Source organism: Carassius carassius, chromosome 12 (genome assembly GCF_963082965.1).
Source record: "Carassius carassius chromosome 12, fCarCar2.1, whole genome shotgun sequence".
Lineage (NCBI taxonomy): Eukaryota > Metazoa > Chordata > Actinopteri > Cypriniformes > Cyprinidae > Carassius > Carassius carassius.
This window is the reverse complement of record NC_081766.1, coordinates 21,170,356-21,188,647: the sequence shown is the minus strand read 5'-3', so window position 1 is coordinate 21,188,647 and position 18,292 is coordinate 21,170,356. Positions and strand designations below refer to the sequence as shown.

General features: G+C 36.7%; 1 protein-coding gene and 1 pseudogene across 4 annotated transcripts; both read right to left on the bottom strand.

Annotated features, from left to right (window-relative positions):
• Positions 1–1,751, bottom strand: part of LOC132155094 (F-box only protein 36-like) — a 34,548-nt pseudogene extending 32,797 nt beyond the window's left edge.
• Positions 1,752–2,820: 1,069 nt separating this feature from the next.
• Positions 2,821–16,873, bottom strand: LOC132155088 (arf-GAP domain and FG repeat-containing protein 1-like). Of its 4 annotated transcripts, none has more exons than XR_009437221.1 (13): positions 16,536–16,873; positions 13,149–13,242; positions 12,928–13,043; positions 12,021–12,165; positions 11,738–11,894; positions 11,492–11,608; positions 9,379–9,520; positions 9,193–9,269; positions 9,009–9,104; positions 8,748–8,900; positions 8,394–8,482; positions 4,368–4,502; positions 2,821–3,656 (listed from the first exon to the last, which is right to left on the bottom strand). XR_009437221.1 is itself a non-coding variant. In XM_059563873.1 (12 exons), the coding sequence occupies exons 1-12, from the start codon at positions 16,700–16,702 to the stop codon at positions 3,597–3,599; spliced, it is 1,413 nt and encodes a 470-aa protein (XP_059419856.1). In that variant the 5' UTR covers positions 16,703–16,872; the 3' UTR covers positions 2,821–3,596. The 4 variants fall into 4 exon arrangements, 2 of the variants coding, with proteins under 2 accessions (XP_059419856.1, XP_059419857.1); XR_009437222.1 differs by having other exon boundaries at positions 4,368–4,497; XM_059563873.1 differs by lacking the exon at positions 4,368–4,502 and having other exon boundaries at positions 16,536–16,872.
• Between the last annotated feature and the right edge of the window lie 1,419 nt (positions 16,874–18,292).

Below are 18,292 nucleotides of genomic sequence, written 5' to 3'. Positions count from 1 at the left end.
AACAATTCTTCTAATGCATTTATTAATCTTAGCTGATGTTAATTTCAACATTAACTAATGCATTATTCAAATCAAAAGTTGTGCTTGATAATATTAGTTAATGCGCTGTGAATGAGCATAAACTAACAATAAATAACTGTATTTTCATTGACTAACATTAACAAAGATGAATAAATACAGTGATAAATGTATTGTTCAATGTTTGTTCATGTTAATTAATGAATTAACTAACATTAACTAATGGACAATTATTCTAAAGTGTTAACATGATAAGAATTTTTTTGGAATAATATTTTAATAATATAATAATATTTTAAATGTTTTGCTTGAAATGTGTGCTCGAGCTATTTTATTTCAAATAAAAGCCTTTGGTTTTGAAAAAATGATACTTGGCATGACAGTAAGCCTTACCTCTCTAAACCTACGGCAGGTGCGTGAAACGACTGAAATGTCTTCAAGGTCCAGATGTGACATGATGTTGAAAAGTAAAGCATTGGGGAGACGGACAATGTAATCATAAAGGCCCTGGCATAATTTTTTGGAGTACTGCAAGATGTGAGGACCAAATACCACAGCCACTTGATCTGGACAAGACAGATCAGTTTGTTCATTGAATAAGCAAAAGTCTACATTAGAAGACGTATCCTAAAAATATGAAGTCTGGTAAAGAAGCACAATTATTTATACTAATAGTGACTGAATAACTCGCTTTGCAGACGACTGTCTTCTAAAAAGTCTTGATGTGATTGGCTCAGTTGTCCTGGTGGTGTGTTCTTGCAGTCTGATCTCAAAGATATCTTCCACCAGCTCCAAATGACCTGCAGTGAAGGATGCTTATAATGAAGCCAACAATAAAGATCTGAAAGTTCTTCTCCAGATCATATCTTTTAGGTTCTTCAATAGAGATCAACAGTGTCCTTATGTAAAATATCTTTATTATATTTCAACATTTACATTTTAGTGTGATCATTAAAGCTACACTGTAAAAAATAATATGTTAAATATATGATGAAAAAAATGGCAGCTGTGGTTGCCAGAATTATACCGTAAAAAGGTATTTGGTTTAACGGTTTACCTTTAATTTAAAGTTTAATACTGTGGTTTCACTGACATAATATTAACATACCAATACACTGTAATACACACTGGTAATACACTGGTAACCACCAAAGGCAGGTGGTGATGAGAAAGTGATGAATTAAAGGAGGGTGCACAGTGTCATTCACAAGCACTTTAAACACCATCATGGTGAGACTCATTAAACTGAAATATGCAATAAACATTAATTGAATAACATTATATGTAACATACAACCCTAATAAACATAACAGATACGAAAAAAAGAAGAAACAGTTATTTTAAAGAAAAAATATCAAATTCAAACGAAATTTGAACGCAGATAATTTAACAGGTTTGTACGGTAACGTTAGCATTTTCAGAGTTTTGTACCGTTAAAATCAGTCATTTTTTAAAGTGTAACGTTAGTTTCATTAAAGTCTCTGAAGAAGACACACGTGTTCATTTCATACTCTTTAATTTAATTCTCTACCAACCAATTTGGTAACACCCGTGACTTCAGTTTAGCGTTGCGTTTGGAAGGTCTAGAAGAAGTTCATGTAGTAATAATAATAATTTAAAAAAACTCGACTTGACAAACCTGAGATTTTGTTATTGCAAAGTGGAAATAGTCCTTCGTAGGTGCAGGACCTTGTCCGCTGATCTCAAACAGTTTCTCCCAGTAAACTCGCCATCAAGGATACCGTTACCGCTGACGCGTTACCAGGACAACAGACTCCACACCTACAGCGTGCGTCATCTCGAGAGGGAACGATCAGTGTGATGTCATACTCATCCTCTAGATATCACATTCAGTCAATAACTGGATGGTGTTCCTATTTATTAGATGAACGGCACGTTTTTCTTTGAATTAGATTAATAGAAGTGTCTTCACAAATGTGCTAAAGGGTCGCTCGCCTTCGGAAGCACGGTTTTTAGCGTCACTTATTTAAGTCAATCGTTATCTGGCAATCTGAAAAATTATGTTGTTTGTTAATAGCAGCTAATGGGTTCTGCTTATGGGTCAAAGCATAGACTGTATAAAAACGGTCAAAGTCATACCACTTAGTCTTATCATAGTAAAGTATCTGAATAATTGGGCAATGCAACATTTTTTATTTTATTTTTTATAATTGCAAAGTTATGTTTTTTTTTTATAGTTTTGTCATGGAGCATTTGCATAGACAGTAAAGAAGGTTATTTGTATATCCGAACAAATAAAATATGAAAAAAATTAAAGGGTTCGAATAATGTGATTCTGCCGTTTAGACCAATAAACGTAATTAGTTCGTAATCACATATCTTTGTTGACAAAAAATAAAATGGATGATTTCATCTGAATTAAATTTATAAATTATGAAGCTTTGATCATACATGTTCAAAGTATAAACTAGGTAAATGCGTTAATTAAAATGTTTTAAATTAAAATGACTTTTCAGCATTGTTTTTTTTCTTCTCTTTTCCATTATTTATGCTACATGATCCTACTTGAGATTACACTGCCAGATAAAAGTTTCGAACAATTCACATTTTTTAATATTTTAATGACTCTTATGCTCACCTCAACTGCATTTACTTAATAAAAATAATAACAGTAATATTATGAAATATCATTACAATTGAACATTTTCATTTAAAATGTTTATATATTTGAAAACGTAATTTATTCCTGATGGGAAAAGCTGAATTTTTAGCAGCCATCACTTCACACTCCACAGTCTTCAATTAAGTAAAAGACAAAAAACAAACACAGACGCATGTACTCAGTAGTTAAAAATCATTTGATATTTTATACATATATTTATATATGTACACATTAACTGTATACCTGTAAAGGTAACTTTTGATGTGGTCAAAAATCCATTGACGGAGAACACCGCAGGTCACACCTGCCAGTTTCCCAAGGTGCAGCTATAGAGAACCCGAGGGGAAATCATAGTGTAGTGAACTCTTCCACTTACATCTACTCAGTCCTTTTGTGCTGTAGACACCTGCTTCATCTACACAGCCACTTGTGCGGAACTCCTCTGCCCTCACAATATGCGTCAGGTTTCAATCCAAACCATGTTTTCTTACCTTCGTGAGGTGATTAGTGGCATCTATTCCTCACAACGTGTTTTCGCCTAAACAGAATGAAACGTTTCTGCTAGAGCAGGTGCTAAGGACAAACTGAAGTTGTTTGTACAGCTAATCGCAGCATCCCTAGACACAACTGTGTTCTGCTGTTCTCGGTTTGTGAATAGCAAGTTTTTAAAAGGATTACAAATGCTGATATGCACAAGGAGCTTACTTTCTAGGCATAAAACATTGCCTATTGCGTTGAAGGCATAAATGACGAGGGACAATTGTGGCGTTTTGTCCAGTATACACGGATGGGTAGGGAGGACCGTCACCTGCTTATCCACAGCTCTTTCTCTAGAAATGTCGAAGACTCAGTGCAGTAAATACAGAATCAGAATACTTTCAGACTCTTGAAGACAACTGTTTAGAGCATTGGTGATGCGGAATGTGTGCATGATGCTGCTGAGATAAAAAGCGCTTTAAAGAAAGGGGTTTGTGGAGGAACCTCCTGTGGGGTACTGTCCCGCTGGGCCTCCACCCTGAAGAGAAGACAAGACAATATAATGTATCCATCAGAAGTGATAAAGAAACATTACTCTGAAGGTGTGTTGGTAATTTATGAGCACATTAGAAGTACCATTACTTTTCCAAGGTAATATTCAATTATATTAAGACAATTCTACTTGGCTAGGATCGTAATTCTAAGATTCTTTAAAGCAGCCTTATATCAGGAAATAGTCGGACTGCCATTAACACATTAAAGGTGCATTCAACAGTTTAGTGCCAATTTAAAATGTTTCAAATATATATATATATATATATATGGACTGGTGCGACTTATACTTAGGTGCGACTTATAGTCCGAAAAATACGGTGTGTGTGTGTGTGTGTGTGTGTGTGTATATATATATATATATATATATATATATATATTGTATTCACCAAACAATTCAAATCACACTTCACAAAAACACAATTGATTTCTGAATGTGAAAAACTTTTTGTTGTACTCATGATGGTTTTCTAGAATTATTTTAATTGTTATTGGGCTGCCACTAATTATTTGAATCTGTTTATTATGTTATCAGTTTTATGTCGGATTAATCAAATAAAAAAAGCTATTTCATTTTCTTTATTTTAGCAATACCAAATGTTGTCCCTCAAACAATGTGCAAATTGCAGGACAAGTTAAAAAACAAATATGGTAAACATTGTACAATACATTGTGTAAGAAGTGTTAAGATACATACCACAGTTGCTTCTCTTTTGCTCGTCAAGTGAGAGTATTAATTATTGTGTAGACTGCATTCTAAAGCTCACTAGTATCAGTGTCATTTACATAAATCTCAGAGATGATCAAGAGATGGCACGATTCGATATCTGTACTTAAAATACAAAAAAAAAAAACAATAAAAAAAAAACAAAGATTATGATGCTAGCAAGAATCACTGCTACTACTGAATGCACCTTTAATTATTGTGGAATGTGGGACTCAAGAGTTTGACTAAGGCTGATGATACCCGGTAACATTGCTCAAAAGTTGCCCCATGTATCATCAGCATAATTTTTTCAGCAACACAAATGGTAATTCACTTAAAACTTACTTTGGAGTTACTTTTTTAGACAACTGTTACAATGTTGCACAATTTCTTATTAATAGGTTAGTAGAATGTAGACAGCAAAGTAGGGCTGGGCGATAAATCGATTTTATCGATTAACTCGAATTTGACATTAAGGGCGATTTGTTTTTAATGAAAATCGGTTTTCTCTTTAACTTCCACCACCGGCTCTCCCCTTAGGTTTCTGTAGTTCAGAGTGGGCTCGCCCTCCCCCCACACACAGACAACATGACAGTTAACAGCGCAGAGCTCGTTCCAAAGAAAGGCACCGTTTCATCCGTTGTTTGGAATTGGTTTGCTTTTTAAGTGTCAGACACAGAACAAATAAAGCCACATTGCAAAGTGTGTTTAAAAGCGTTGCTATAAAAGGTAGCAGCACAACAAATTTATTCCAGCATCTTAAACAGTAGGGATGGGTACCGAAACCTGGTATTAAACTGGCCCCGGGGCTAAATTATGAAAGACCGTAGTATCAGTAAAATCTGACGCTATAGGTTCTGCTTTCGGTACTGGAGGGAAAAAATGTATGTACTATGTATTTTTCCTTAATAATGTTATCGTGAACATTTTATCTCGCCAAACATTTCTAATGTGCGATCATATTAAGTCGTTTGTCTGTGAGATCTGCGAAATCTGTCATGCGCGCTGCGGAGGCTGTCTGTCAGTCACACACACACACACACACACACACACACACACACACACACACACACACACACACACAACAAGAACGAGCGCGGCGCACACACACGAATAACAGAACGAAAACTCCCGCTAAATGGGCTAGTTGCATATCTCCGCCATCTTGGATTTCCGGTCTTGCGAGTGTGTGAGTAGATATTTCCGGTTGTGCTAAATGTCAGTGCAGAGAACCGGAGAAGTCAAAATATTACCTTCTATATGTTTACAAGATTTATAATATCACTTCAAATGCAAATAAGATATACACTGCTATTATTACTATAATATAAATGTTACCTGAGCCAGTGGATTTGAAACTTGTGTATGTTTGGGTCTGGTGAATGAATTAAATACACTATGTTCCCTACTGTTCACGAGATGAAAGTTGAACTCATGGTTTGTATACAAAGCTACATAATGTATTTTTATCTTACCAAATATGTGAATGTACAAATTACTTATTTCTCGAAAATGTTTGCATTATTATTTTTTTTTTAATGAAATATTTACCTTGTGATACGTGGGCTGCGATTTATCTTCAGAAGTATCCATTTCTCAATTGTACACATACATCAGTCTGTTTCATCGTTATTTTCACAACATATTTTATTATTTTACGCAGTAAAAAATACGTGACTAATTTTAATATCCGTTTAATCTGATAATTAATGCAAAAGAATAACAATATACATGGCTGCTCATAGACAGATAATGATTTATGCTGCAGATCTTTCACAAAACAAATAAACAGATAAAAACACACATGAATGCAAACAGCGATCTTTTATTTAAGGCAAACCTACCATAATTATATTACGTTTAATTATACAGTTAGTTATAAATTACGTTATCAAATAAAGTTAATAAAACATGCTTTATCAGAAATCTCTGTGCGTCTTGTTTGACAGTCAGAAACATTGATCTTACATAACAGTCAGAACAAAACCAGCTCTTCGAAAATGAAAAGTATCGCATATTTGAGTGGCTTGTGTTTGAAAGAAGAAATCCCCGTGGACCTGACCTGACGCTGATCCGCATAATCAACAGAAGAATAAAGCAATCTCCGCGTTGTATCTTGATGAATTTCCACACAGAGGTACGCAAAATGTAGGGAGGATGTTTCCCCATGTTTTTGATATACCACAATCGGCTGTTAAATTTGAATATCATTAATTATATACATCTAGCCAAGTTTCGTAATAAGTTTCCCTTACAGTCAATGCGAGCGTCGCAAGACCGGAAATAAGTATGCACACACTCGCGTCGCTGAAGCTCACCGGCGCCATCTTGTGCAACTAGCCCATAATAAAGAGTGACGATGGCGAAAAGATTTGCTTAATAATGTTATCGTGCACATTTTATCTTACCAAACATTTCTAATTTGCGATATTATTAAGAAGTTTGTCTGTGAGATCTGCGACATCTCTCATGCGCGCCACGGAGGGTGTCTGTCAGTCACAAAGACACAACAAGAACAAGCGCGGTGCACACACACGAATAACAGAACGAAAACTCACGCTTAATAATAAAGAGTGACGATGGCGGAGAGAGCAAAACGTTCCAAAGTGTGATTATACTTCACTAGCGTTAGGGTGACCAGATGAGATTATTCAAAGATCAACAGTCTGTCTAGTGTGCCACAAAAAACAACAACATTAAAATCATGAACTCAAATGTCAATGTAAAAAAAAAAAAAAAAAAAAAAACAATGACTGTTGTAACAGTGCGTAAATCAGACCTTTCTGTAATGCTAACGCTAATGAGTTTAAAGTTTTGTTAGCACTTTATGAATACCACTGTGACAAGTATGTATTTTTGTAATGGATCTAATTTTGTCATTTTGGTTACATTTAACCAAAAGTTTTTTATCAAAGAGGGACACACAATTTTATTTTTTATTTATATTTTAATTTATTTTGAAGGTGCATTGTGTCACTGTAAGTTATTAGAAAACTGATAAGCTACATTTTCACTGTTTACAATGGCAGTGCCTGCCATCTCGTTTACAAGCATGTTTTATGGCTTGTTTCCTGTTACACTTATGCACAAAGGGGAAATTTAGATTAAAGTGCATAAGTGAAAATCAGAACAAAATAAAGAGTACATTTGTTTTGAGCAATTTCTTTGTCGGTTGTAGTTTGTTTTTAAATAGAAAAAAAAAATCGATTAAAATCGAAAATCGTGTCTGGTGTGAAAAAAATCGGAGATTTTTTTTTTAAGCCATATCGCCCAGCCCTACAGCAAAGTAGAAGTGAGAGGGGGAGTGGAATCTGTGGTGCAATTTGCTTTATTTATATACATGCCTAAATGAGCTAAGACAGAAATGCTCTTTATTCAAATCAACTGCTCCAAGCAAACTAGTAACACTAAGCAACACTAGGTAAACAATGACTGGCTATGATGTTTCATTTATCATGGGGCCGGGGACCAACAAGGGGCAACAGGATAACTTAAAATGACTTTGATAACTTAAAACTACTTTTTTTGAATATGTCAATCAACCCAAACAATCAGGTTGTGAACCTAAAACTATGCCTTTAGGTCTGCTGTCAAAAATGCAACCTAAGCAGACCAGGATCAAATGTATCATTTTCTTTTTTTGGTCCGCTCTAAACGAACCAAGAGAACCGAACCACAAGTGTGAACACACCCTTAAATATGTTTCTATTATCAAAACTAATAAAACTATTTATTTTTTTCACATTTTCCTCCCTCAGTAATTATAATTTATTTTTTAACAGTTCTTAAAATTTCTGGAATGACAAACGCATCAACTTCCAGTTATGTTAATAAAAAAAAGTTGGAAAACTAGCAGCTTTGTGATAATCACAGCTCAAATAACAGAGGAAAACATGACTTTATATTGGGAAGCCTTTGAATGTCTTGGAGTCTAAAAGGTTGAGAACCAATGTTTCGAATAATTGAATAAAGAATATTTTCAGGTTTGAATTATTTCACAGCCATTGGAACGCTTACCATGAATGGGTTGCTGGAGATGCCAGGTCCTGTGACCACCTGCCCATAGTTGCCCATAGGTTTGGTCTGTCCATAGGCTGGAAAACCCCCTGAGGAAGACCATAGAAGAAGAACGGACACGGTGCTAGTGCATTACACTGACCGACATTAAAAACTGACCTTAAGGCTAAAGAACTGAACCTGATACTCCAACTCATGCAACACCAAAGCACAAAAAGCAAAATGAGTTGATGCTTCATACAATACAAACACAGCCTCTCTCATAACTTATCAGAGTATACATAAAAAAGGCATAAGCCACTGGGGGTTTAGGCCACCTCACACTCAAAAAAAAAAGAAAAAAGTCTCACATACCATTGGGCTGTTGGTGGTAGGCTGCAGGTGGGGGAAATGGACCTTGGCCAGGGAATTGCTGCTGGAAGGTCCCACTAAAACTGGTCGGCAGGTAGTAACTGGTTGCATTCCCAAAGCCAGCTGGCATGCTCATGGAGCCAGTGCCAAATGAGGCTAAAGTAAATAAAAGGAGACCAGAGGAGGAGTATCATGTTTCATCTGCTTATTCCTTTATTGGGCACACACATAACGGGCATGCTCATCTTGACCAAAGCGCTTTACCTGAAGCTGCTGCTCTTCCATTGGTTTGAAATGGATTTGTAGACATGGGCTCCTGAACCATCCCAGCAGCCACAAATGGGTTTGTGGAGGGGGCAGCTGCACAATGAAATTAGTTTAGTCCATTTTAAAGATATAAATGTTAAAACATAGTAACTTAAAAAAAAAAGAATCTTAAAAGCTCCACCTGCAAAACCCTGTTGCATGTTGGGTAGTACTGGTTGAGCTGGAGGTGCAGCAGCTCCCGGGACACCTCCAAACGCACTTTGGGAGTGCATGCAACACACACACCAAGATATACATGAGCACACAAAAATATTAAAGCATAAAAGCAAGGTGATTGTGCTTTTTATATAACACAGTAATCTCTCACCCTTGCACGCTTCCACTTGTAGTGGTTGAACTGAGGGCACTGTCAAGCTCAGCCAGGGCAGCGTAACGGTCCTCTGCTGATAAACTGCTCTGAGGCGGAGCAGGAGCCATACTGGGTAATGGTGAGACCGACATGCCTCCACCTGAATCGCAAAAATTAATTATGGCCTAAATTTAGAATAATTGATTAAAATCTTATTGCATTAACAAATGCATAGCTGTCAACAACAACAAAAATACAACAAAAATAAGGTGGGAAATTATGAAAAAGGAGAAATCAAATCAAACTAAAACTATTAAATTTTAGACCAAAAAAAAAAAACTAAAAACTTGTCTTGGCAACTAACTGAAATATAAAGATTACTAATATAATCTAAAATAAATAATCCTGAAATAACACTGATCTACTGGTTTTACCTTTTGGGGGGGGGGGGGGGTATTGGCAGGGGGGGTGAATCGCACCATATGACATTTTACAACCTGAACTAACCGTGCCTTGTCACACAATCGAGGAAATCTGCAGGAGTCCTTTCTAGGATATATTTTCCTGTTTTATGCTTCATTTATGTTAATCAATTTATGTTTTATCTTTGTATTTTGTTCACACCACATGACTCTTGGCTCTAACGAAAGTTTTTAAAATATGAGTATGTGGTTTTGTTGAATTACTTTCTTTTTCCCCCGGGAGTAAACATGGTCAAACTACTTAATAATGCCTTCAAGACTTAGAAAATTCTTTTAATGTTTTTTATTATTATTATTATTTATTCATAATGCTTTCAAGACAGCTGTATCACCCTGACATTTCTGACTTTATGCCTCCAGAACAACTTTTAATTCAGAAATTAAAACATGCTCATTAGAGAAAAGGTGTTTAAAGTCACTGTATGAACTGGATTTTTGATGTATTTTTAAATAAATCAATAGCTGCAAACTAGTGCTGTCAACGGTAACGCGTTAACGCATGCGATTAATTTTTGTCTGGTTTAACGTGTCAAAATATTTAACGCAATTTAACGCAGCATCCGTATTTTCTGCCATCCGTTGGCTAGCTTTACATTAAATGATCACGCTCTTATTCATTTAAATGCTTTTAAATGTTTCAAGTTCGGCAAGACAAAAGAGAATGCGCTGTCTGTGAATGCCCTTATGTGACACATACACACGTACACACACACACACACACACACAATGCATAGACAGGGCGCCAGAATCCAGTTCTCTTAAGCGCTTGAACTAACAATAAACATCCCAAAGTGCCAGTTTTGTCGATTATCCTCATAAGAGCAATCTTAAATGATTTATATAAAGTCTAAAATGAACAAAAAGAGTCGTGAGAGAATGAGGCAAGATCCATAGACAGTATATAAATGGTGAGATCCGCGTGTCTGTCTGCTCTTAAAGGGACAGCAGCCAATAAAGCTTCCTGTCAGTAAAGTTAAAGAACAAAGGGAACAGAGAAAATGACTCGCTGCTCTTGACTAAATAACTTTTGTAGCTTTAATAAGGATTAACTATTTAATTTATAGTTTATGCAGTGCAGACTGCATATAACTTTATTAAATTTCTGTATATTTCCTAACTGTTAAGACAGGAAGGGCAGGAGTAAACATGACATTTATTATGGGTTTATGTTAGCATTGTTTTAAGTTTACTTAAATTAAAAACTGTTATATTTTTGAAGCCTAATAATAAATGTAAAAACAAAAACAAAAATCAGTAGCTGTATTAATATCAGTAATACTGGCCTTCATTCATAAAAAGATGTCATTTAAACAAGTATTTAAATTTAACTGTGAAATTATTATATTAAAAATATATTAAAAACGTACAAAAACATTTCTTTTTTTATTGCGATTAATCACAGAAAAAATGTGTGATTAATCTAGTTAAAGTTTTTAATCGATTGACAGCACTAGTGCAAACAAAAATAAAGAGTCAATTCAATGACCACTTTTCTTCCTTAAATGACCAGCACAGTACTGTTAAAGTAAGCTAACAGCAACAACACAGCACAGGGGTGACATTCAACCGATTATATACTGTAACAGCCATGACAGGAAATGGAAATACACGTGAGCATAAAACACAATGGATGGGGCAAGATGTGGTACCTGTGTGGGCTTGTTGAAGGGAAGGCTTTGAGGGGGGTGATGTGCCAAAATGTGACGGTACACTGGCATTTCCAAAGGAATCAAAGTTTGCAAAGTCTGTGGTGGCATTATTTTGTGCTACAGATGGCACAAGGTGAACAAAATACATTAATGAACAGGACTGATGAGGTAAAAAAACAAAAAAAAAGTAAAGTGACTGTGAAATCGAATATGAATGAAATGAATATTACAAATATTAATGGTTACCTGAGGGCCTGTTAAAATGTGCAAAATTAGCAAAGTTTGAGGAGCTGGCAGTTTGAGCTTGGGGGCCAGCAAAAATATCTTCACCCAAGTCAGAGAGGAGGTCAAACTTCTTCTCCTGGCCTGAAGCCTGGGCCTGAACACGACCGGTCACCGGGGACTGAGAGAGAAACGTGGGGAAGTCATGAAAAGAAAAACAGGGCACAACCTGGTTTTGAGGAGAAGAACTAGCGGTGTTGTGGCTCCAAATGAAAGTACGAGCGTATAGGTGCTTGTGTGTAGTTACCTGGTTGGATGGAGTCTTGTTAAGATGTAGGGTTTTGAGCGGCTGGGGAAGAACCTCTGGGGTGCTGCTGGTACTGCTAGCAGATGAACCAGATATTGACGCCTGCACCGAGGCAATCACCTTGGCTTGATCTGGAGGAACATACCTGCAGATGATGGTGGCACAAATACAGAGCTGTCAATTTGTAAGCCAACCTGGAAGGCTAATTTGCCATGGTCTCCCTGGGGATTTCTAACGAGTTTTTAGAATAGAGGTGCTGATTTGGCAACTTCTGTAAACAACTGTACGCTTTGTTTTTAAGAAAAACTTCTGATGTATAGAAAGTTCAAATGTGATTTGGAACAGAAATATTTTGTAACATTATAAATGTCTTTACTGTCACGTTTGATCAATGTAATGCAACCAAACACTTACTAATCCAAAATATTTGAATGGTAGTGTACATGCCATGGATGGGAATTCTATTTACAGCTTTAGTCTTTATTGTAAATTGATTTTCATTATTATGTTTAATTTACTGTTAAAGTCATTAACAGTAAAAAAGCAAATGTGTCAATATTTTATATAATATCTTTTTTTTTTTTCAAATTTGTTCTGTGGCTTTTCAGGTGGGGATTTAGAGTTCTCTGGGGGGTTTTGCCTTATTGGGACAGGACAGTACTGATTTCGTAATTAAGTGCACTTTCCTGATTCCACTGGGGATGTCAGGATTTTTTTGAGAACCTCTGTATGAAAATGAACAGCTTTATATCATTACAATGATAATAATAATGCCCACTGAAATGATTAAACTGAGTGATTGCATAAGAATTTGGCTTATCAGATGTGTGTACAAAGCAAAACAGAAACATGCTGCACAGAAACAAACAGTAAAAAAGGAGAGCGGATCTGACCAAAGACTCCTTACCATCTTTTCTTCTCATATTTCTCCTGAAGAAACTCTTTGACTTTCTGAGGTTCACGGAAATCTGGGACCACGGAGCTCTTGTCATCATACAACCCCAGCCAAATGTGTTTGCAGACCTGAGCGCGCACACACACACACACACACAAAGAGAGCGACTACTCGAAGGAACTTCAGTATCTGTGCATATCATAATGTGCCCCTTGTTTTTAAGCATGTAGTACCTCATTGCTGTGTTTTTGTAAGAACTCGATTTCCTGTTGGGTGAAAGTTGTCATAGAGATGGACTTCACTCTGTGTGGAGGGTTGAGGCCTCGTCTGGGGTACAAATCAAACGACATAAACATCAGATTGGTCATGGCAAAGACAATAATAAACTTCGTATTGTACGTTATTAGTGGTGCTTATATTTATTATTCTTCTAGACAAACTCTATTTGCACTTCAGGCACAAATGATACCTCAAAACATATGCTTTATTTGAAGAGAGATGCGTTATGACTTTTCTATCTAAATTTTAAATAATAAAAATAATAATATGTAAAGTACATTTTAAATCATTTTAATTATAAATAAATAATTTCTTTAAAAAATGGGAGAAAAAAACCTTTGGATTGAAAAGTGCCAAGTAGCCAAGTACAGCCTCGCAGCCAGGAGACCACCATAAAAACAATGTATCAACATATCAAGGCTGTATAAATTAACCATGAGGGTGGTCTCTTTTGACTCAAGTGGTGTACTTAAGCACCATTAAGTAGGTCACGTGATCGGAAATCGGGCCCGATCGCGTGGTTTCGGACTCGATCGGAATCGGACGTTACCTCCCGATCAGGACTCGGATATATATATATATATATATATATTCTCATTAATTTTTAACACATCTTTTGTTATGCGGTGGCACAGAGTTAGACCCTTTTGACTCCACACAGAAACAGCGACGCGTGCGGCATGACATCACTTTGTTTTCAAGAGCTGGTGTGAATAAATATAGATTCAAACTCAAAGAGACATGATAGTTTGCGCATGACCTGATATTTCATTCGGACGTAGGATACAGCGAGATGAACATCACAGAGCGCTAAACTCATGCGCTGTGTGTCTCATTCATACTCGAAGCCGGAGCACGCTCTGGTATGGAATGATATTGCGGACTTTATTCAAAAGGCATTGCAAATTGTATTTGCAATTGCGTTTTCAATTTGTGGACGCATAAAATGTGACATAATCCAAACGCAAATTCAAATCGCGCATTACCGTTTTCATTTTCGATTAAGTGAACGCACAGTGTCTGCCAAATTTAAAATGGAAATGCAAAGTCCGTTTGCAATTGTGTTTCCCATATCTTAGGAGCTATGAGCCTGTCATATTTAAATAGCAATATTAATTACCACATTTGCCTTTTCACTCTCTCTGCACTGTGCATGTAAACTGCCAAAACTCAAATGGAATCGCAATACCTTTTGCATTTGAATTTCCAACGTCTACATGGAAACCTGTCAATCAAGTGACAGGGGTGGGGCCGTTTTATTGGGCGTGTTTGCATTGGGAAGTGATGATCGTACTAAATTGTAATATGTTTTTACTAGGGTAAATATGAGTTAACGATAGTGTTTATAATTAAGCCACAGTAGCCACAAATGTACAGTTTTTACTTAGACGAATTCTCCTTGATTCAGCAGCTGCACGATGTACAGCAGAGAGTCCTGTCTTGAATCTAGAGATCTGGTGCTACTTCAGTGTAGCTTGGTAGCTCAGTGGTTAGTGACTGTCATCTCTCACGGCACACAGTCTTTTAGCGCGTGTTCGAAACCCGGGCCGACATGGACGTTCTTTATTTTTTGTTTATCCTACTAACTTCAGCCGCTGATTTCGGACTTGCATCCTCAGTAGTTCAGACTTTGTGCATTCGACTCGGGAGTGTGATGTCTGCGAGGACGCAGGTCCGGTAATTCTGCAAACAGCAGCGTACTTGATAACATGTCAGCTCGCCTTGACTACTGCAATTTTCCTCACTGTATAATCGCCCGTTTGGCGGCTGAAGTTAGTAGGATAAACAAAAAAATAAAGAACGTCTGTGTCGGCCCGGGTTTCGCCGACTTTCGGGACTTTGCATTTCCATTTTAAATTTGGCAGACACTGTGCGTTCACTTAATCGAAAATGAAAACGGTAATGCGCGATTTGCATTTGCGTTTGGATTATGTCACATTTTATGCGTCCACAAATTGAAAACGCAATTGCAAATACAATTTGCAATGCCTTTTGAATAAAGTCCGCAATATCATTCCATACTCTGGCGCCGATATCAGGAAATTCCTAATATGGACAAAAGCGTCCAGCTATGCTGTGGTGCTCACAGGAAAACAGAAACTTATGCAAAAACGAAGACGTTAATATATGATCACGTTAATATACGATCACGACAATAAATTGTTCTTCAAGTCATCTCCAGCAGGTGATAAATAAAGTATGAACAATGCAGTGCTGATTGACATAGTATTTATTACAGTATAGAAACTATTCTGCATTATTATGTGATAAACAGTGTTTGTAGTATATAAACAAATCATTATTATTTGTTATTGTCCAGCATTTATAGATTTCTAAGCCAATTAAAAGCTAGAAATTAGAGAAAAAATAAAGTTGCCTATACTACCAGTCAGAAGTTTTTGAACAGTAAGCTTGTTAAGGTTTTTTTTTTTTTTTTTTAAGAAGTCCCTTCTATTCACCAAGCCTGCTTGTATTTGATCCAAAGTACAGCAAAACAGTAAGATTTTTAAATATTTTTACTAGCCTATTTAAAATAACTGTTTTATATTTGAATATATTTAAAAATGTAATTTATTGAACATCCTGGATCTGTTTTTTCGCTCTTCTTTATTCTTTTTTTATGTATTATAGAAGTATCGGATCGGGACTCGGTATCGGCAGATACTCAAAATCAAATGACTCGGACTCGAGGACAAAAAAACCTGATCCCTACCATTAAGATTCCTAAGGCTCTGTTTGAGGTCACTGGGGTCCCCTGTCCCATTTAGTCATATCTCAGCATGATAATATCATGAAGTAACTTACATCAGGAGTGACTTATTCGACTTAGGACTGTAAATTGAGCCTCTGTGTGGAGCCCCTAAAGCCATTTGGGGGCCCCTGGAGGCCATTGAAGCCTCTGCCAGGGGGCCCCAAACTCAGCACCACAACATCATTCAGACATCTTCATGTGGCATTGCCTGTAAGTTCAAAAGCACTCACATTTTCTTCAGTTCCTCCAGTTATGAACATCATCTCTGCATAAGCAGCTGTAATGTTTAAACATGTGTGTTTCACACGTTGATACAATACTTTATCAACAAACTCACAACTAGCACAAACGTCTTATTTGATTAGGAGCATGCCATATTTGAAAAGATCGGCTGCTCTGGCCCTGAATCTCGTGCTCTTTTTGTGAAAGTTGATGTTGTGATGATGATGATGATAAAAAGGCAGCCGGGACACACTCTGCAGATGATCTCTCAGGGGTTGTTAAGCGTCTGCCCGTACAGACGCTTGATGGAAAACAAATAGTTCATACACCATCTGTGAGAATATGAGGGGCCTCGTTAAAAACTTACAGTATACCGGAACAGGTGGTGCACACAAACGAGCCCACTGTCATGTTGGCGTAGGTCGGGCCGCGCTGATCGCAGTCAAAGCATTTCCTATTGGGAGGAAGACTGGTCATCTCCCGGAGCATCTTCAGGTGTTTCTCCTCCTGTTTTCGCTTGGCACTCGCCGCCATCACGAAATAATAAAACTGTCGAGACTAGGGCAGGTGGATTCGGGAGTTATTGGTAAATCTACTGCATAAACACCCCAGGCAGCGCTGGAAAATCGTTCCACATAAGACAACTAGGAATAGCCATACACGTCCAGTTCTTCTCTGGACTGATGTGGGTCGTTAGAGACACAACACTGCCACCTGCTGCACCGGAGTGATACGCCTCTACTGGCGCTTGGTCAAAAAACAGTCGAAAACTCTTCAAATTAATTAGGATCAGTACTTGAGACTCTCACGAATTTGCTACAGATATGGTACAGTGTCGTATGGTGATAGTATGGTTCTAAATGACTGCCATGCTATTTACAAGATCTACTCAAATGTAATTTAAAGAACAATTAAACTATAGGAGAAGCCTGGTTGCATGCCTGATATTTACAGTCTATGGATAGTTCATTGGTACGTTGTGCATGTATCCATACAAATAAATACGAATCTAAAGCACAAACTGTTTCTGACACCACAAGAGTAAGTTGATTAATGAGTAGCCTATGTGAATGAGTGAGTAACTCACACTATTAAGTGAATGTTATTTGTTGTTTTTATGGTTGTACAATGAGCTGTTTTTGAATGGTTTGAAGATTTAAAGTTGTTCAGCATTTTAGAGATTAACCATTTCTAATTTGAATGCTTAAAATCATAATTGTTCAGTGACTGGAGAACTGTGTGGGCTATTTAGCTCTAATGTTCTGCAAGGAAGCAGTATTATCGGTCATGTAGGCTATAATGAAGAACAAAAATGAAACAGAGCTGAAATCTAATTATTTCATAGAATGGTATCAAATTAACATGTGAAATGAGTTTGCTAGGCTACTTTAGAGCATTAAAAATGTTTCAACTATACCTAACAAATGTCTGTAAACTGTGAAAAGAAATGAACTGTGTATTATTGATCATAAATTCTTAGTTCAATTAATACAAGGAATATCACATGAAAATCGTGTTTGTAATAGCTTTTGTGAGGAAATGTAAAAGGTAAAAAGTGTTCCAACTGTACTCGATCTACCCTATATATACATCAGGTGTGAAACCACATTATAGAAATAGTGCTGTCAAAACTTGAACATTTGCTGAAAACTTCCTTAACCTTCTTACTGGTGGAATTGTTGTTATTATTAGACTTATTACAACCCGAATTCCAGAAAAGTTGGGACGTTTTTTAAATTTTAATAAAATGAAAACTAAAAGACTTTCAAACCACATGAGCCAATATTTTATTCACAATAGAACATAGATAACATAGCAAATGTTTAAACTGAGAAAGTTTACAATTTTATGCACAAAATGAGCTCATTTAAATTTTGATTTCTGCTACAGGTCTCAAAATAGTTGGGACGGGGCATGTTTACCATGGTGTAGCATCTCCTTTTCTTTTCAAAACAGTTTGAAGACGTCTGGGCATTGAGGCTATGAGTTGCTGGAGTTTTGCTGTTGGAATTTGGTCCCATTCTTGCCTTATATAGATTTCCAGCTGCTGAAGAGTTCGTGGTCGTCTTTGACGTATTTTTCGTTTAATGATGCGCCAAATGTTCTCTATAGGTGAAAGATCTG